A 22,944-nucleotide genomic window follows, 5' to 3' on the forward strand; every position below is an offset into this window, starting at 1 on the left:
CTTTGGTGAGAAGCGAACATTACTAACCCGTAAGCATAGCATGCTTCTTTATGTTGCATGTTAGCCGCTTTTTCTAAATCATGAATTCCTATATTCGGATACATTGAGTCAAAATAATTTCTTAACCCGTTGCGTAAAATAGCATTTGGGTTCCCCGCAATATATGCGTCAAAGTAAACACATCGTAACTTATGGGTTTCCCAATGTGATATCCCCCATCTTTCAAACGAAAGTCTCTTATAAACCAAGACATTCTTGGAACGTTCTTCGAATGTCTTACAAACTGATCTCGCCTTAAATAGTTGTGCCGAGGAATTCTGACCGACTCTAGACAAGATTTCATCAATCATGTCTCCGGGTAGGTCTCTTAAAATATTGGGTTGTCTATCCATTTTGTGTTTTTAAACTGTAAAATAGACAAGAGTTAGATTCATAAAAAAAATACTTATTAATACAAGCAATTTTTACATATATCATAAAGCATAAGCACACTATATTACATATATTACACCACACGAATACAACTATCTTATTCCAACTCGCTTGTTTCTTCTTCTTCGGTTTTGGTTCGTTTTGCCAAGTTTCTAGGGATATATGATGTTCCCCTAATACGAGCCGTCGTTTTCCACATTGGTTTAGAAAAACCTGGTGGTTTAGAGGTTCCCGGGTCATTGTTACAACTTAAGGACTTCGGGGGTTGACGATACATATAAAGTTCATCGGGGTTGGAATTAGATTTCTCTATTTTTATGCCCTTTCCCTCATTATTTTCTTTTGCCTTTTTAAATTCAGTTGGGGTAATTTCTATAACATCATCGGAATTCTCGTCGGAATCCGATTCATCGGAGAATTGGTAATCCTCCCAATATTTTGCTTCCTTGGCGGAAACACCATTGACCATAATTAACCCTGGTCGGTTGGTTGAGGATTTTCTTTTACTTAATCGTTTTATTATTTCCCCCACCGGTTCTATTTCTTCCTCCGGTTCCTCCTCTTCCGGTTCTGATTCTTCTTCCGGTTCTGATTCTTCTTCCGGTTCCTCTTCGGGAACTTGTGAATCAGTCCAATATATATTCGACTCTTCGTTATTATTAGGTGAGTCAATGGGATTTGTGCTAGAAGTAGACATCTATCACACAATATCAAACATGTTAAGAGATTAATATATCACATAATATTCACATGTTAAAAATATATAGTTTCCAACAAAATTTGTTAAGCAATCATTTTTCAAGTAAACACTGTCGAAGTCCAGACTCACCAATGCATCCTAACAAACTCGATAAGACACACTAATGCAAAATTCTGGTTCTCTAAGACCAACGCTCGGATACCAACTGAAATGTCCCATTCTTATTGATTAAAAACGTTCCATATTAATTGATTTCGTTGCGAGGTTTTGACCTCTATATGAGACGTTTTTCAAAGACTGCATTCATTTTAAAACAAACCATAACCTTTATTTCATCAATAAAGGTTTAAAAAGCTTCACGTAGATTATCAAATAATGATAATCTAAAATATCCTGTTTACACACGACCATTACATAATGGTTTACAATACAAATATGTTACAACAAAATAAGTTTCTTGAATGCAGTTTTTACACAATATCATACAAGCATGGACTTCAAATCTCGTCCTTATTTAAGTATGCGACAGCGGAAGCTCTTAATAATCACCTGAGAATAAACATGCTTAAAACGTCAACAAAAATGTTGGTGAGTTATAGGTTTAACCTATATATATCAAATCATAATAATAGACCACAAGATTTCATATTTCAATACACATCCCGTACATAGAGATAAAAATCATTCATATGGTGAACATCTGGTAACCTACATTAACAAGATGCATATATAAGAATATCCCCATCATTCCGGGACACCCTTCGGATATGATATAAATTTCGAAGTACTAAAGCATCCGGTACTTTGGATGGGGTTTGTTAGGCCCAATAGATCTATCTTTAGGATTCGCGTCAATTAGGGTGTCTGTTCCCTAATTCTTAGATTACCAGACTTAATAAAAAGGGGCATATTCGATTTCGATAATTCAACCATAGAATGTAGTTTCACGTACTTGTGTCTATTTTGTAAATCATTTATAAAACCTGCATGTATTCTCATCCCAAAATATTAGATTTTAAAAGTGGGACTATAACTCACTTTCACAGATTTTTACTTCGTCGGGAAGTAAGACTTGGCCACTGGTTGATTCACGAACCTATAACAATATATTCATATATATCAAAGTATGTTCAAAATATATTTACAACACTTTTAATATATTTTGATATTTTAAGTTTATTAAGTCAGCTGTCCTCGTTAGTAACCTACAACTAGTTGTCCACAGTTAGATGTACAGAAATAAATCGATAAATATTATCTTGAATCAATCCACGACCCAATGTATATGTATCTCAGTATTGATCACAACTCAAACTATATATATTTTGGAATCAACCTCAACCCTGTATAGCTAACTCCAACATTCACATATAGAGTGTCTATGGTTGTTCCGAAATATATATAGATGTGTCGACATGATAGGTCGAAACATTGTATACGTGTCTATGGTATCTCAAGATTACATAATATACAATACAAGTTGATTAAATTATGGTTGGAATAGATTTGTTACCAATTTTCACGTAGCTAAAATGAGAAAAATTATCCAATCTTGTTTTACCCATAACTTCTTCATTTTAAATCCGTTTTGAGTGAATAAAATTGCTATGGTTTCATATTGAACTCTATTTTATGAATCTAAACAGAAAAATTATAGGTTTATAGTCGGAAAAATAAGTTACAAGTCGTTTTTGTAAAGGTAGTCATTTCAGTCGAAAGAACGACGTCTAGATGACCATTTTAGAAAACATACTTCTACTTTGAGTTTAACCATAATTTTTGGATATAGTTTCATGTTCATAATAAAAATCATTTTCTCAGAATAAAAACTTTTAAATCAAAGTTTATCATAGTTTTTAATTAACTAACCCAAAACAGCCCGCGGTGTTACTACGACGGCGTAAATCCGGTTTTACGGTGTTTTTCGTGTTTCCAGGTTTTAAATCATTAAGTTAGCATATCATATAGATATAGAACATGTGTTTAGTTGATTTTAAAAGTCAAGTTAGAAGGATTAACTTTTATTTGCGAACAAGTTTAGAATTAACTAAACTATGTTCTAGTGATTACAAGTTTAAACCTTCAAATAAGATAGCTTTATATGTATGAATCGAATGATGTTATGAACATCATTACTACCTCAAGTTCCTTGGATAAACCTACTGGAAAAGAGAAAAATGGATCTAGCTTCAACGGATCCTTGGATGGCTCGAAGTTCTTGAAGCAGAATCATGACACGAAAACAAGTTCAAGTAAGATCATCACTTGAAATAAGATTGTTATAGTTATAGAAATTGAACCAAAGTTTGAATATGATTATTACCTTGTATTAGAATGATAACCTACTGTAATAAACAAAGATTTCTTGAGGTTGGATGATCACCTTACAAGATTGGAAGTGAGCTAGCAAACTTGAAAGTATTCTTGATTTTATGTAACTAGAACTTGTAGAATTTATGAAGAACACTTAGAATTTGAAGATAGAAATTGAGAGAGATTAATTAGATGAAGAAAATTGAAGAATGAAAGTATTTGTAGGTGTTTTTGGTCGTTGGTGTATGGATTAGATATAAAGGATATGTAATTTTGTTTTCATGTAAATAAGTCATGAATGATTACTCATATTTTTGTAATTTTATGAGATATTTCATGCTAGTTGCCAAATGATGGTTCCCACATGTGTTAGGTGACTCACATGGGCTACTAAGAGCTGATCATTAGAGTGTATATACCAATAGTACATACATCTAAAAGCTGTGTATTGTACGAGTACGAATACGGGTGCATACGAGTAGAATTGTTGATGAAACTGAACGAGGATGTAATTGTAAGAATTTTTGTTAAGTAGAAGTATTTTGATAAGTGTATTGAAGTCTTTCAAAAGTGTATAAATACATATTAAAACACTACATGTATATACATTTTAACTGAGTCGTTAAGTCATCGTTAGTCGTTACATGTAAGTGTTGTTTTGAAACCTTTAGGTTAACGATCTTGTTAAATGTTGTTAACCCAATGTTTATAATATTAAATGAGATTTTAAATTATTATATTATCATGATATTATCATGTATGAATATCTCTTAATATGATATATATACATTAAATGTCTTTACAACGATAATCGTTACATATATGTCTCGTTTAAAAATCATTAAGTTAGTAGTCTTGTTTTTACATATGTAGTTCATTGTTAATATACTTAATGATATGTTTACTTATCATAGTATCATGTTAACTATATATATATATATATATCCATATATATGTCATCATATAGTTTTTACAAGTTTTAACGTTCGTGAATCACCGGTCAACTTGGGTGGTCAATTGTCTTTATGAAACATATTTCAATTAATCAAGTCTTAACAAGTTTGATTGCTTAACATGTTGGAAACATTTAATCATGTAAATATCAATCTCAATTAATATATATAAACATGGAAAAGTTCGGGTCACTACATCTATCAATTTAACCGCTTAAAATAATTTTTCGTTGAAATTTAAAGAAATTTTAGAGAATAAATAGAAAATTCTATGTCCTAAAAACTAGAGCGGCGTGAAATAAGAAAGAAAAAGAGCGTGTCGAAAAACGTCGAAAAATAAAAGGTCGAAAAATAATAAAAAGAACTTAGCGCGTCGAAACTTAAAAGTCTAAAAACTAAGAATTAAAAGTTGCGTCTAAAAGTATTAAAGCTTAAAAGGAATTCTATATCCGAAATGGTAATAACTTAAAAAGTACTAAAATTTATAAAACGGCGTCGTAAAATTCTAAAGCACCTATATCTTAGTCTAAAGAAAAAGCACTTAAGGGATTTTACGGTAAATCCTAAAAATCTTGAAATAAAAATAACTACGGCAAATACTATATATCTTAAAACTAATTACGAACGAAAAATACAAATTACGAATTAAACTAATAAAAAGATACGAAAATATAAAAATAAAACTAAAGTTATAAAAATACAATTTTTTTATAAAAATATTATTTTTATATTATTATTTTATAAAAGTATTGATTTTTATATAATTAATAAAACTAAATAAAACTTAAAATACAAATTAAATAACAACTAAACTAAATTATTATTTAAAATAAACCCTAATTAGGTAATTAATAATAATAATAATTAATAATCTTAACCCTAATTCGGCTGTCCTAGGTTTCAGACGTGTCACCTCAGCTCGTGCGATCGCATGAGTTGAGGGTTAATTTTCCATGCGGTCGCATGGATCCAGAAATCATGCCAGATAGTTGGGCTGCTACAGTGTTCGGGCCCGAATACAATTATTATATTTTTTTTCTGTTTTAATATTTATATAAATTAAATAAAAACTTATTTTTTTTAAAAAAAACTACCTATTAGTTTTTGTAACTAAAAGAAAATACAAACTTTTTAATTTTTTTTATATTTTGAACAACTATTAAAAATATATATATTTTGTTTTTTTATTTTTATATTTTTGTATTTTTAATATTTAAAACGTATTTTTACAAAAGTAAATTAAAACTTATTACGATTTTTTTTCTTTTTTTATATAGCGTTTCGCTTTCGGCGTTTAAGCAGTCCCCGGCAGAGGCGCCAAAAATACTTGATGTGCGTAGAGGTGTATACGAAATAGTTATATTTTTACTACAAAATACTGTTAAATACGATACAATTTTACACAAGTTATTTATTTATTTATAAAGTGGATATACCTAAACCTTGCTACAACACTTATAGGCAGCGTACCTAATCGTACAGTAGTGTAGTTTTTAGTAAGTCCGGTTCGTTCCACAGGGAGCTAGCCAAGTTTAACGCTATATTTTTAAAACTATATTTGTAAATATATAAATATATATATAAGTAGTATTATTATTATAAAAGGGGGTTTTTACCGTTTAATTACCGGTTTGTCGATTTTAAAACTTTAGTCGCAATTAAAACCTAATGTAAAATATTAAATATATAAAAGACTTAATTTAAAGTGTAAAGTAAATGACAATAATGAAATTGCGATAAATAAAATGACGATAAATAAAATGACAATAAATTAAATTGCAATAATTAAAAAGTATGATAATTAAAATGACAATAAATTAAAGTGCGATAATTAAAAGTGCAATTAAATATGAAATAAAAGAATTATGCTTATTTAAACTTCTGTAATCATGATGTTTGACGTGTTGATTTTAGTTTATTACCATGGGTTAATTGTCCTTTGTCCTGGATTATTCAATATGTCCGTCTGGTTTTTGTCCATAACAGTCCATCAGTCATAAATATAAAGTGCGAGTGTCCTCGTCAAATTATCCTTATATCCGAAGTCAAATATTCTAACTAATTGGGGACTTAAACTATAATTACACCAATTTTCCTTGTATATAATTCACCCCTGTTTTAATAAGTCCATTGACTATTAATCCATTCCCGTGTTCGGTTAAATGAACGATTATTAGTACTTATAAATATCCCGCCCATCGTGTCCGATCGAGTGTATGTGGTTATTTATAGGTACGTCCAATTGTAAATCTTTATATTAAATTAACGAACTATCATTCAATTAAACAAATATAAAGCCCATTAATAGCCCATAGTCTAATTTCCACAAGTGTCGTTCTTTTGTCCAAACCCCAATTATGGTACAAAGCCCAATTATCCCGTCTTTATTATTTAGCCCAACATCATGATTACTTCGGCTTAAATAAGCATAATAATAACTTAGCTACGAGACATTAATTTAAAAAGGTTGAACATAACTTACAATGATTAATAATAGCGTAGTGTTACACGGACATAATTTCGACTTACACCCATACAACATTCGCTAACATACCCTTTATTATTATTAAAATTAAAATTAAAATATATATATATATATATATATATATATATATATATATATATATATATATATATATATATATATATATATATATAATACGTTGATAGATAAAGAAGAGAAAAAGATGTAAACATTCGACCGAAAATGCTGAAATTTATAGATGTGGCCAGGCATCTGCTGCCATGCGATCGCATGGATTTTTCACTTCCAGGCCATGCGATCGCATGGCCTGCTTTTCCAGCTCACGTTGATTTGTTTTCTTGTTTGCCGACGGTTTTATTAAATAATATAATATATATATATATATATATATATAATTTTAAGAATTAATTATATATTATATTATATTCATGTGCATAGTTGACTTGTAATTTTTAGTCCGTTGTGTCGAGCATTGAGAGTTGACTATGGTCCCGGTTCCGGATTTTCGAACGTCCTTTCGTACTATTTAATATCTTGTACTTTGCGTTTTACGTCTTGTACTCTTGTAATTTTGAGACGTTTCTCATCAATAATTTGAACCACTTTGATTGTACTTTGTACTTTTGAGCTTTTTGATCGTTTGCGTCTTCAATTCGTCGAATCTGTCTTTCGTCTTCACCTTTTATTATTTAAACGAATATCACTTGTAAATAGAACAATTGCAACTAAAAGCTAGTCTTTATTGAGAGATAATGCTATGAAATATATGTTCATTTTTAGCATTATCAGGTTACCAAGTTCAACAAGGGCTATATCGGGTATAACAATTCAACCATAGAATGTAGTTTCGATTACTTGTGTCTATTTCGTAAAACATTTATAAAAGCAGCGCATGTATTCTCAGTCCCAAAAATATATATTGCAAAAGCATTTAAAAGGGGAGCAAATGAAACTCACAATACGATATTTTGTAGTAAAAATATTCATACGACGGAACTGAACAATGCAGGGTTGGCCTCGGATTCACGAACCTATATCATTTATATATATATTAACACATATAATTGTAATCGAACAGATATATATATCATTATTAATGATATAACTTTTATATTATGTATTTCTTTATTTAGTTGAATATATTCATTTCATATATTTTGAGTATATTTTACATAATATTACTTGTTTTAAAATAATAGTTATAATAATATTAAAATAATATAAGTAATGATAAAAATAATAATAATGTTAATACTAATAATTATAATATTGATAATAATATTAATGATTCTATTAATGATAATAATAATAATAATAATAATAAGTATAATAGCTATAATAATAATAATACTTTTATTAATAATGATAAAAATAATAAAAATGATACTTTTAATAAAAATGATAGTTTTAATAAAAATGGTACTAATATTAATAATAATAATAATAATAATAATAATAATAATAATAATAATAATAATAATAATAATAATAATAATAATAATAATAATAACAATAATAACAATAATAATAATAATAATAATAATAATAATAATAATAATAATGATAAGAAAACTACCTCACAAGAAGTAGCCCTTAAAAATAACAAGAATGCCCAAGTCCGGGTTTGAACCCGCGACGTCTCGCTAACCCGACAACAACCTAAACTATTCCTCTGTCTCAGCTTTTCTGATTTAATTCCCACTTTAAATTTATTTAACACGTAATAACTTGTTTTTACTTTCTTCTTCTTTTTATAAAAATAATGCCTCAGACCGGGCTCAAGCCCGATACCTCTCGCTTCATCACCACTCACTCAGACCAACGAATCATTTGTTACTTTCTTGAATTAATTCGTAGTTAAATCATATATCATGTATCAACCCATTTCGTTTACCTTCTTAACTTAAAACACAATATCATCATCATTACGCCATAACTTCATCATTATCATACTCATTATCATAATCTTAACATATGATCATCATAATCAAAATCGTATCATATTCTACATATCATGATCATCATTATCAATAACTCGTCATCATCATCACCATTTCTAATCGCCATTATAATCATGTTATTACTTATCAATACTGTAACCATCATCATCATACATACTTCTCATGATCTTTATCATAACCATTATCACATCTGTCACCATCATTTATAATAGATGAAGGAAACCGAAGGCGTATTGCACACTAGCAAGGTTTGGGCTTTGATTAACAATAGAAATAAAAGGGATTTGGTTATGGGCCAAGAAGTACTCGTTTGGACAAGCAGAAGAATGAGATATCGGCCCATTACATCAAGTGTATTCTTGGATAGAATGGAAACCGAACAACAGAAAGTAAAAATTGAGAGATAGATATGATGGTTGTCCCGGCTGATCAAACAGCAACAAAACACAACAGAAAGAAAAAAAATGCAGGTAATCAATTAATGATGGCGATGCATGGTTGATCAAAACGGTGAAAAGAGTAACGGCAGTAGCAGTAGCATAGGAGGTAGTAGCAGGTTTGGTTTTCGAAAGAAGATGATGGTGTTGATTGGAAGTTCAAGGTGGTGAGTCTTTAACGAGTTACGATTTTATGGTGGCAAGTTAAGGTGGTGGTTGTGATGGAGTATCACGATAGTGATGGAAAGTGATGTTTGAAGATAGTAACTTGTAATGGAGACAAGAACTAATGCAGCAGGAGCAGCGAATAACATTGTTGTGTGGTTTACGAGGATTTCATGATCAAGGATCGTAGAAAGAAACAAGGTGGTGATGGTTGAGTTATTGATCAAGTGTAAGTATATATATATAAATACCTCAATATTTCAGTTTTCTTATTTTTACAATCGCGGTAGTGGATATATATATATATATATATATATATATATATATATATATATATATATATATATATATATATATATATATATATATATTGCATTTGAATGATTGTAATAGAACTCAAGGTACGATTGATTTGGTTTGTAGTGCAGTTATGGTCGACAGAGAATCTCGAGCAGGAAGAAGGAAATAAGAAAATAAAAGTAGATTATGACCTGTAAAAAATTTGTACCATATTTGATTTTGATATCTACAATTTTTGTACCTTATTGAATTATTATATCTATTGTTGATTCCTAGCAGATTATGATTTCTAACAGAAATTGTATTTGATCAATTGTCTTATTACAATAAGATTCGATTCAATTTACTTTTACATGCAAAAGAAGAGAAGAAGAATAGAGTTGGACAGGGACGTGAAACGGAATTGAAAAATTACTTGATCTTGATATCAATCGAGATTAGACAGGAACAAAAAAAAATAAAAGCTGATGTGGATAGGAAACAGAATTTGATTATCTGATTTATGTATCTCTTAATTTTGTTTGATAATGATAAAAGAATCATCCAGTTGGATTTAGCAGACAAGAAGTACGTAAATTGGTCAATCAGAAGAAAAGAAGAAGATAAAAAAAATAAAAAGCTGATAACAACCCTCAACTGATTTTGTTGGGTTCTTGGATTTGAATTCGTTTTGTTATTCAATTAAGAGATAGGGAACAAATTTGGAGATTGTATGATAGCAACAAGAAATAGATTCGTACGATTATGCATTGATTTATAGTTTATAAAACAAATTCTAAAAACTAGTAAATGTATTATTAATATTAATAATTATATTAATAATAAATAATAATGATATTAATAATAATAAAAATAGTAATAATCAAATTATTAATGTTAATAACCATAAAATTTGTTATTTTCTAATAAATATTAATAATAACACTAATAATTATTTTAATAATAATTATAATAATATTAGATAATAATAATGATATTAATAATAAAAATAGTAATAATAATATCATTCATAATACTAATAATACTACTAATTATAACAACATTAATATCATTAGTGATAATAATAATATTAATATCAAATTTCATATTTATAACATAATATTATTAATACAGATATTTATTTTACTAATAATGAAAGTAATAATATTATCATAACGACTATATTTTAATTTGTTTTAATATATATATATATATATATATATATATATATATATATATATATATATATATATATATATATATATATATTAAAACAAATTAAAATATAGTCATTATGATAATATTATTACTTTCATTATTAGTAAAATAAATATCTGTATTAATAATATTATTAATTAGGTACATATATAATAACTTTTATTAACTGTTTATTATTTATACATTTTATATATAATACAATATTATAATTTTACATAGAAATCATATATATATATATATATATATATATATATATATATATATATATATATATATATATATAACTTCATTTTAAATTACACTTAATTATTTTGTATCTTATTTTATATATTTTATTATTTTCAAATATCATATATGCTATTATTTATATTCATATGTATACCTACATATATACATATCTATTTACCAACACATGTTCGTGAATCGTCGGAAATAGTCAAAGGACAAATGATTTCATGAAATGGTTCAAAAATTTTAAGACTCTATATTACAGACTTTGCTTATCGTGTCGAATTCATATGAAGATTAAGTTTAAATTTGGTCGGAAATTTCCGGCTCGTCACAGTACCTACCCGTTAAAGAAATTTCGTCCCTAAATTTGAGCGGGGTTGTCATGGCTAACAATAAGGATGTTTTCATGACGAATATTAGTTGATAAATAGAGTTTTATTACCATAGAGTAATATGGATAAATTGATTCGACTACTCGAAGAGTATACATGAAGCTATCACTAAATAGTGAAATGAGAAAGACAAGTTTCATCATAAATTTTGAGTAGTCATGGTTCAATTCCGGAATTCAAGGGATTTCAAAGAAAATCTTCGTTATCTATATAAGATTTGATTCGTCAGTGATTAAGGAAATTAAGATCTCTTTAATTAAATGCGGTCATCTGCCTCGATTGATCTGTCGGATATTTCCATTATAAATTTACCTCTTCCATTTCATTATTCTCACCATTCCTATACTTTCTTCCTTAATCCATTCTTCTAAAGATTGTAAAAATGCTTAATCCAGTACTGATCCTTGTCCTTCTTCTGACAATTGCTTCTGTCTTCCTCCTTTTTCATCTACCACCAGAGGAATCTGTTAACTTCTACTATTACCTTGGGGTTATAGTGTTTTTAATTCTCCCGTGTATTTATGTTGTTATCCGCATTGATATACACAGTTTGTAATTTATGTGTTTGTGATCGGCTTTATATTTTTCGTTATATTTCAGATCTCCATGCTCTTGTTTTCTCTTCCCGATTCTAAATCAAGCGAATAATGGTCCAGAATTCGTAGATATAGAGTTTTGAATGATCATAATATTCTAAGCAGGAAGGATAGTAATAGCACGATTTGATTTGGTAAATTACCAGAATCACCGAGGATAGAACTATCAAGAATATATTTTCTTGATATGTTCGGAGGTTGAGTAGAATGAAAGAGTTATGTAACATGGCACATGATGAGGGTATGATCTGCTGTGAACCATCATCACATTTCATTAGAAATTCAGCATGACTTACTGCAATATAACAACATTGGCCAAGCATCATTATATTATACTAACTCATGCTTCAATTCTCAACACTTCTCCAGAAATCATTCATAATGTAAACTCAAATTTTATAGAAGAATAGAAACTAAAATGGTTTCTTTTATGATGTAATATAGATAGTACGAAGAGATAGATAATTTCGGACAAAGATATTTATGAAGGTATCTTCAGAAATATCGAAGATATTTAAAACGAAAGATACGATGATATCTTAGAATTTCTAAGATTGAAGGATGTTGAAGAAAATTTTTCCACAAGGATTTTAGATAAGTAATGAGCAAAGTATTCGCTAAGGATTTCAGCAGATACTGAATCATATGGATTCAGTAAGTTCGGGTTTAATCCTGGTGATTTATCCACAGTCTCTTTCATGGTTTGCTCAATCCGTTTTTCAGTATCAATTTTCTATTGAGTGTTTCCAACACTCCATTCTTTGTGATCAAACTTTTGCCATTAAGACCATCTACAGCTTTGCTGCTTCATCAGCATTCCAAGTTATCATAACTGAATCGTTGGTTATCAATCCGAGGCATTTCAAGAATTTCGAAGGGTTTGAATGAAGATTGTAATCGTCAAGATACAAAAGATTGTTAAGATGAAATCAAATGGAAAACTTGAAGAAATATTTAACTATAGTAGATGTAGCTTATTAACGATATTTTAAATCAAAATGTGTTATAATTAATATTTTCTAATCTTTTAATACTTTTTAATTGTCCAAAGTTTGTAGTCCAATAGTCCAAGGTTAGTATAGGTTTAAAGTTTTTCGTAGTTAATTAATTGGTTACTAATTAATTTTATTTCATCCATTATTTTCTTCATTATGCCACTTGTCAAAACTTGACTTGGATTCTAATCAGTCAAAATCCGAATATGAAATTGAATTTGAATGAAAATAGTTGTTCTTCGGTGAACAGATATATATGTGGATGTAGGTAGGATAGTTCAATGACTGCTGAATCGGATTTGAAGAATGTACAATATAACATGTTAATGTGAAATCTAAATATTCCTCGGGTATTACCTACCCGTTAAAATATTTTTACCATTAACAGTTTGTACACAAGAATCTTTGATGTAGAATGATACATAGAATGAATATGTTCGATGTAGAACGAAGATAAATGGTGTAGAACGTCATGTAGAACAAGATTGTTCTTGAGGTACAGATTGTGAGGTTGAAGCTTGTGATTCGGATATTGAGGCTTGTGTTGTTGGTGCTGTTGGTGCTGATGCTGGTGGTGCTGTTGATGTCGGTGATGTTGCTGAAGCTGGTAATTTTCGCACCATAATTTCTAAAGCTACTACTCGAGCGCGAAGCTCGTTGACTTCTTCTATTACTCCGGGATGATGGGTGGTTGGAACGAGTGGATGAATAAAGTTTAGATTAGTAGGTATTACGTAATTGTTGAGAGCTATCCGGAAAAATGAGGGTGAGAATGGTGTTTTGAACTAGTTCGCCGATAAGTGCTTCAGGTTCTTCGCCAAGTGGACAATTTGGTTGATGGAAAGGATCGCCTTCTTCTCGTTTCCATTGATTAAGTTGACTATGAACTCAGCTCCAATTCATCCAGAACTGATGATGGCTGATTGGTTGATTCATTCTGGTTACACTGCTTTCGGAGCTCGAGTGGAAATCCATATCGGAATAGCTGTCGGAATCCGAGGAACTTGAACTGGTTGCAGAATTCAATTTGTACGGTTAGATAAAGGATTTTCGGTATGAAATGATTTTCGGATATCGGATGATATTCTAATTACATAGAATACCTAATACCTATATATAGTACAGAGTATCCCGTAGATTACGGAGGGAATTAAGGAAACGTGTCAGACAAGGTCTAATGTGATGGGATATGATTTTGTCTGTACACCATCCATGCATTAATTGCAATAAGACGTGTCGAGACTGGAAATGATAGGTAGATATTTTTCGACAAAGAATGATATGCAAACATTTGACATGCAGACCAGGTTCAAATCTAGACTCATTAATTATTCTAACAACTACTAGGTCAAAGTCCAGACTCATTAATGCATTCTAATGACTATCTGTTAGACACACTAATGTGAGACCTGGTTCGCTAAGACCACCGCTCTGATACCACCTATAACGACCCGTCCTAATCCTCCTGGACGAAGTCTTTAATAGATGGTCCCATTGCGAGGTACTGAACTCTATATGCCATGAATGACTCCAAGTAATATCTCTAAAATGAGCAAATGCACAGCGGAAGATTGCTTTCATATCTGAGAATAAACATGCTTTAAAGTGTCAACCAAAAGGTTGGTGAGTTCATAGGTTTATCATAACAATCATTTCAATATTTAAATAGACCACAATATTTTCATTTCCATTAATATTGATCTGCATAAAATCATTCATATGGATTGAACACCTGGTAACCGACCTTAACAAAATGCATCTAGAATATCCCCATATATATAAACATCGAAGTACTAAAGTAGTTCAAATTCTCTGACTGGGGCGTGTCAAAGCCCATAGATCTATCTTTAGGATTCAAGTCAACTGGTGGCAATTATAATAAACACCAATTCTTAGGTTACCAAATTCAATAAGGGCGATATCCGGTATAACAATTCAACCATAGAATGTAGTTTCGATTACTTGTGTCTATTTCGTAAAACATTTATAAAAGCAGCGCATGTATTCTCAGTCCCAAAAATATATATTGCAAAAGCATTTAAAAAGGGAGCAAATGAAACTCACAATACGATATTTTGTAGTAAAAATATTCATACGACGGAACTGAACAATGCAGGGTTGGCATCGGATTCACGAACCTATATCATTTATATATATATTAACACATATAATTGTAATCGAACAGATATATATATCATTATTAATGATATAACTTTTATATTATGTATTTCTTTATTTAGTTGAATATATTCATTTCATATATTTTGAGTATATTTTACATAATATTACTTGTTTTAAAATAATAGTTATAATAATATTAAAATAATATAAGTAATGATAAAAATAATAATAATGTTAATACTAATAATTATAATAATGATAATAATATTAATGATTCTATTAATGATAATAATAATAATAATAATAACTATAATAGCTATAATAATAATACTTTTATTAATAATGATAATAATAATAAAAATGATACTTTTAATAAAAATGATAGTTTTAATAAAAATGGTACTAATAATAATAATAATAATAATAATAATAATAATAATAATAATAATAATAATAATAATAATAATAATAATAACAATAATAATAATGATAAGAAAACTACCTCACAAGAAGTAGCCCTTAAAAATAACATGAATGCCCAAGTCCGGGTTTGAACCCGCGACGTCCCGCTAACCCGATAACAACCTAAACCATTCCTCTGTCTCAGCTTTTCTGATTTAATTCCCACTTTAAATTTATTTAACACGTAATAACTTGTTTTTATTTTCTTCTTCTTTTTATAAAAATAATGCCTCAGACCGGGCTCAAACCCGATACCTCTCGCTTCACCACCACTCACTCAGACCAACGAATCGTTTGTTACTTTCTTGAATTAATTCATAGTTAAATCATATATCATGTATCAAACCGTTTCGTTTACCTTCTTAACTTAAAACACAATATCATCATCATTACGCCATAACCTCATCATTATCATACTCATTATCATAATCATAATCGTATCATATTCTACATATCATGATCATCATTATCAATAACTCGTCATCATCATCACCATTTCTAATCGCCATTATAATCATGTTATTACTTACCAATACCGTAACCATCATCATCATACATCCTTCTCATGATCTTTATCATAACCATTATCACATCTGTCACCATCATTTATAATAGATGAAGGAAACCGAAGGCGTATTGCACACTAGCAAGGTTTGGGCTTTGATTAACAATAGAAATAAAAGGGATTTGGTTACGGGCCAAGAAGTACTCGTTTGGACAAGCAGAAGAATGAGATATCGGCCCATTGCATCAAGTGTATTCTTGGATGGAATGGAAACCGAACAACAGAAAGTAAAAATTGAGAGATAGATATGATGGTTGTCCCGGCTGATCAAACAGCAATAAAAGACAACAGAAAGAAAAAAATGCAGGTGATCAATTAATGGTGGCGATGTATAGTTGATCAAAATGGTGAAAAGAGTAACGGCAGTAGCAGTAGCATAGGAGGTAGCAGCAGGTTTGGTTTTCGAAAGAAGATGGTGGTGTCGATTGGAAGTTCAAGGTGGTGAGTCTTTAACGGGTTATGATTTTATGGTGGCAAGTTAAGGTGGTGGTTGTGATGGAGTATCACGATAGTGATGGAAAGTGATGTTTGAAGATAGTAACTTGTAATGGAGACAAGAACTAATGCAGCAGCAGCGAATAACATCGTTGTGTAGTTTACGAGGATTTCATGATCAAGGATCGTAGAAAGAGACAAGGTGGTGATGGTTGAGTTATTGATCAAGTGTAAGTATATATATATATATATATATATATATATATATATATATATATACACCTTAATATTTCAGTTTTCTTATTTTTACAATCACAGTAGTGGATATATATATATATATATATATATATATATATATATATATATATATATATATATGTGTGTGTGTGTGTGTGTGTATTGCATTTGAATGATTGTAATAGAACTCAAGGTACGATTGATTTGGTTTGTAGTGCAGCTATGGTCGACAGAAAATCTCGAGCAGGAAGAAGGAAATAAGAAAATAAAAGTAGATTATGACCTGTAACAAATTTGTACCATATTTGATTTTGATATCTACAATTTTTGTACCTTATTGAATTATTATATCTATTGTTGATTCCTAGCAGATTATGATTTCTAACAGAAATTATATTTGATCAATTGTCTTATTATAATAAGATTCGATTCAATTTACTTTTACATGCAAAAGAAGAGAAGAAGAATAGAGTTGGACAGGGACGTGAAACAGAATTGAAAAATTACTTGATCTTGATATCAATCGAGATTAGACAGGAATAAAAAAAAAATAAAAGCTGATGTGGATAGGAAACAGAATTTGATTATCTGATTTATGTATCTCTTAATTTTGTTTGATAATGATAAAAGAATCATCCAGTTGGATTTAGCAGACAAGAAGTACGTAAATTGTTCAATCAGAAGAAAAGAAGAAGATAAAAAAAATAAAAAGCTGATAACAACCCTCAGCTGATTTTGTTGGGTTCTTGGATTCGAATTCGTTTTGTTATTCAATTAAGAGATAGGGAATCAATTTAGAGATTGTATGATAGCAACAAGAAACAGATTCGTACGATTATGCTTTGATTTATAGTTTATAAAACAAATTCTAAAAACTAGTAAATGTATTATTAATATTAATAATTATATTAATAATAAATAATAATGATATTAATTATAATAAAAATAGTAATAATCAAATTATTAATGTTAATAACCATAAAATGTGTTATTTTCTAATAAATATTAATAATAACACTAATAATTATTTTAATAATAATTATAATAATATTAGATAATTTAGATAATAATAATGATATTAATAGTAAAAATAGTAATAATAATATCATTCATAATACTAATAATACTACTAATTATAACAACATTAATATCATTTGTGATAATAATAATATTAATATCAAATTTCATATTTATAACATAATATTATTAATACAGATATTTATTTTACTAATAATGAAAGTAATAATATTATCATAACGACTATATTTTAATATATATATATATATATATATATATATATATATATATATATATATATATATATATATATATATTATTACTTAGGTACATATATAATAACTTTTATTAACTATTTATTATTTATACATTTATATATAATACAATATTATAATTTTACATAGAAATCATATATATATATATATATATATATATATATATATATATATATATATATATATATATATATATATATATATATATATATATATATATATATATATATATATATATAACTTCATTTTAAATTACACTTAATTATTTTGTATCTTATTTTATATATTTAATTATATTTTATTATTTTCAAATATCATATATGCTATTATTTATATTCACATGTATACCTACATATATACATATCTATTTACCAACACATGTTCGTGAATCGTCGAAAATAGTCAAAGGACAAATGATTTCATGAAATGGTTCAAAATCTTTAAGACTCTATATTACAGACTTTGCTTATCGTGTCAAATTCATATGAAGATTAAGTTTAAATTTGATCGGAAATTTCCGGGTCGAAAATTTCCGGGTCGTCACATGCACTCCTAAATCTCAAGGGGGTCTGGGCTTGAAGCCTTTGAAAGAGTGGAATGATATTCTTTTAATTAAGCAATTATGGAAATTGATTGAAAAGAAAGACTCCTTATGGTTCAATTGGGTGAACATTGTGAAGTTGAAATGAAAATCTATTTGGGAGATTAAAGAGAAGCAGAGTGATAGCTGGGGTTGGAAGTAACTTTTGGCTTTGAGGGATAGAATTAAGTATCATACATATGTTGATGATGATAATGGGGTTAATTGGGTTACCTGCAATGGTAAAAAGGTTTCATTTAAAACTAGTCAAGCATGGGAAGATCTAAGACCTAATTCCCCAATTGTTCCTTGGCATCATGTAGTGTGGTTTCCTTAGGCTAACCCAAAACATGCATTTATCATGTGGCTTGCCATTCGAGAAAGACTCACTACACAAGATAAGCTAAGTAAATGGTTTCCAAGTAAGAGTTTTAGTTGTGAATTATGTGAAAAGGAGGAAGATTCTATTAATCACCTATTTTTTGAGTGTGAATACTCGAAAAAGGTATGGTTAGAGTTAAAAAAGCACCTTCTGTTTAGGGGTCTTCCATTCAAATTTCAAGACATTGTTCATATGCTTGCCGGATTCCCATTTAGAAATCAAATTTGGGATATTATAAATAGAGTCACTGTTGCTGCTGCTGTATATCATATATGGCATGAGAGGAATTGCAGGGTCTTCAGAAGAGGTAGAAGGTCAGAAATGGATCTGGTAAACTGTATTGTGGACGGTATTCGATTGAAATTAACAACGTTTCCTGTTAAAGGATCTTCGGCAATTGTGATGGCTGCGAAGAAATGGGATATGAAGTTAGATGGCTGCAGATTGGTATTGAAGAATGGATGAGTGCAATTGCTTTGTCATAGTTCGATTAGGGCTTGTGATTTTAGTCCTAGGTTTTGAGTTGATTGTATGCTTTGTCTTTTGCTGTTTGTGGGTTATGGATATTCCCTGCCCGTGTATATTCGTTGTTTTCAATATATAATATCTTTTTTGGGTAAAAAATAAAAAATAAAAAAAAATAAATGTTACTTGCTTTAAAAAGATATATGATATGATTGCCAAGTTTATCACATATCATCATGTATTTGCTGGTTGATGTAAATTACATTTAATTGGTTTAGACCGCTGTCAACGGTTTTTTGTTGACCATCTCCGTCTTTCACATCTGGCCAACAATTTTGGTGAGGAAGAAACTATGAAAAGAAAACGGAGGATGAAAGTTTAATGAAGCTCGCAGGCAATTTTAACTTATTGTGTGTGCTCAAAAAAGTGACAGGGGCGACGATCAAAGTTGGCGTTGTTGCGTTGCAAGAGAATGAGAGATGAGTAAAAGAGAGCGTGTGTTGGATTATGTTTTGTTGCATATAAAAGTAGAATGGTTTGGAGGATGAAGACACGAGTAAATTATAATGGGCATTTTATATGTGACGGGAAAATGATATTTAGACTTGTTGTATCGGTAGCTAGGCAACGGCGTGCCCGCCTACGTGGCTAGGGGCAACGCCTCCTTCCCCATGTATCGGTGCGTTGATCAAGCGAAAAAGTTGTCTGGCCGTGGCCCTGCAACGTACCAAGCAACGTCCGTTGCCAATTTTTTTATTTTTTATTATTTTAAAAATGTTATTTTTATCCCCTTTTAATATTTAACCCAATTATATTTTAACACATCATCACAATACTCTTAACCCACACCATAAACCCACACCACCACTACTCCACAAACATAACCCACACGTCCTAGTTATCAAAAAGCAACCCACGCCCTCAACCCACGCCCCCAACCACTACAAGTGGTCTTACAAAATTGTCATATATGCTTTTGGTTCCTGTTTCGTCGAAAGGGTAATGGTCGGGTAAAAAAAAGGTCCAAACTTGAATTTTAGCTATTGATGTGTGAAGAGTACATGCACGAAGCTTTAAATGAATCATGCCGATGAACAGGTTGTATATGTATACATATGTGAAAAGTGTACATAATTGTTTTAACACACTATTCAAATCAAACCAAGGGGTAACTCAATCCTACTACCAGCCTTTTGCTTATTAGCACCTGTTTCCAGCATCTTGTTCCTCATCTCGACAACACGACACCACGTACCCTTTTCGCCATGGAGCTTCGCTAGCATAGAATATATAGTCGGATGATCTCGTGCCAAACTCTCGAGCCCATTCGCTAGCTCATAATACGAATGCAACCCACAAGCAGCAAGCAGTGCACCCCACACACCCACATCAGGTTCAAAAGGCATCTCCTTTACCAATTTCTCTGCTTTCTCAATCTCACCTGATTTACCATACAAATCCACCATACAAGCATAATGCTTCATCTCTGGTTTAATGCCATATCTTGTTTCCATCGAACGAAAATGCGTTTCACCCTCTTCGACTAAACCTCCATGCACACAAGCCGAAAGTAAATTGATATAAGTTACATGATCTGGTTGCAACCCACTTTTGATCATTTTATCAAACTCACACAATGCTCGTGTTGCCAAACCGTTACTCCCACAACCGCCAATTATCGAGTTCCATGACACCGTATTCTTGTTTTCCATTGACTCGAAAATGCACAATGCCGATTCAATGTCACCACATTTCGTGTACATGTCAATAAGGGATGTCAACAAAACAACTTCACAACGTAGACCATGTTTTAAAATGCACGAATGCAATTGTTTCCCTAGGAGAAATGAAGAGCAACCCGCACAAGCGTCCAATAGAGTTGAAAATGTGAAATGGTTGGGACGGGTTCCTGATTCGAGCATCAAAATGAATAATTGTATTGCGTCGTTGTAGTTATCATGTTGTACATAGCCTTTTATCATTGCGGTCCATGAAACGACATTCTTTTGTGGCATACTATTAAAAATTGACCGTGCTTGACTAATCTTTTTGTTTTTGATGTACCCGTCAACTAACGTGGTCCATGAAATGACGTTGACCTCGGGCATCACGTCAAACGCCATTTGTGCCTCAACTGTTAAGCCCAAATCCATATAACCGACAACCAATGCATTCCATGTACTCACATCTTTTATACAAACATCATCGAATGCATGACGTAGGTACTCTTGACGGCCTAAATGAGCATAACCTCGCATTAAAGCCGACCCCACAAAGACATTGGAATGAAGGCCCACGTGAAATATAAGACCATGAAGCTGCGGAACCAAGACATCAAACGAGTTCAAAAAACCACTAATCACCGTCGAAAATGTGACTTGGTTGGGCATTTCTCCAGCTCTTTTCATTTGCAAGAAAAGCAGATACATTTTATGTGGATTTTTACTCTTGTTCAAACCCGAAATCAATGCGTTCCATGAAACGACATCTCTCACAGGCATTTGATCGAACAGGTCATATGCATGCTGCATTTGGTTGTGTTTAATGTGACCTGTTATGATTGAGTTCCAAGTGACAGTATTACAAGACGCAAGATTTTCATCAAACAGTTGGCGTGCATAGTTTATATTTCCATTGCGAACGTAATCTTGAATTACACTGTTGACTGAAAGACTAGATATGCATGAACAAGTGTGGGTAATGAATTTTGGTGATCGTAAGAGGAGTTTATTATTTACAAATATGTACATAAAAAAAATTCGATTAGCTGAAGTTTCTGGAATTAAAACCAACAATCGGACACTTGATAAACTATAAACCTTGTAGATAGAAAAATTAGTTAAAAAAGATGACAAAGTTTTACGGAGTAACATTTTTTGTTGTAAATTTCAAAGAACTACCACTGTATTCCTCTATTACCCAATAGATTTCTATCCGTACACGACCATTAGGAAGCTACTTTGGGTTTTTTACTGAATGAGTACACAATCATTTAGGACGGCATGTGAGAGACCAAGCCAACCTTAAACCCTTTTCCCGCAAGTATAAATAGGAAGTTAGCCCCTTTGGTTGGCAGAATGTTTTTCAGAGAAATGGAATGTGTCACAGGAATTGGATTCGAAGAAATTGAAATTGATAAATTCCATGGAATGTGAAAAATGTGTTTTTTATTGACATGGAATGAAATTGAATTCTATTTTATAAATAACTAAAAAGTTATATAAAAAAATTAACGCTTTCATATTTGG

At 30.3% G+C, this 22,944-nt stretch overlaps 1 protein-coding gene across 1 annotated transcript; it reads right to left on the bottom strand.

Annotated features, from left to right (window-relative positions):
- Nucleotides 1-20,789: 20,789 nt before the first annotated feature.
- Nucleotides 20,790-22,666, bottom strand: LOC139873337 (pentatricopeptide repeat-containing protein At2g21090-like). Its single transcript, XM_071861261.1, has one exon. The coding sequence runs from the start codon at nt 22,567-22,569 to the stop codon at nt 20,848-20,850; it is 1,722 nt and encodes a 573-aa protein (XP_071717362.1). The 5' UTR covers nt 22,570-22,666; the 3' UTR covers nt 20,790-20,847.
- Between the last annotated feature and the right edge of the window lie 278 nt (nt 22,667-22,944).

Source organism: Rutidosis leptorrhynchoides, chromosome 10 (assembly GCF_046630445.1).
Source record: "Rutidosis leptorrhynchoides isolate AG116_Rl617_1_P2 chromosome 10, CSIRO_AGI_Rlap_v1, whole genome shotgun sequence".
Taxonomy (NCBI): domain Eukaryota; kingdom Viridiplantae; phylum Streptophyta; class Magnoliopsida; order Asterales; family Asteraceae; genus Rutidosis; species Rutidosis leptorrhynchoides.

Bases quoted from the DNA above. Each gene is read 5' to 3' on its own strand.
- LOC139873337 (XM_071861261.1), bottom strand. From the start codon at position 22,569: ATGTTACTCCGTAAAACTTTGTCATCTTTTTTAACTAATTTTTCTATC.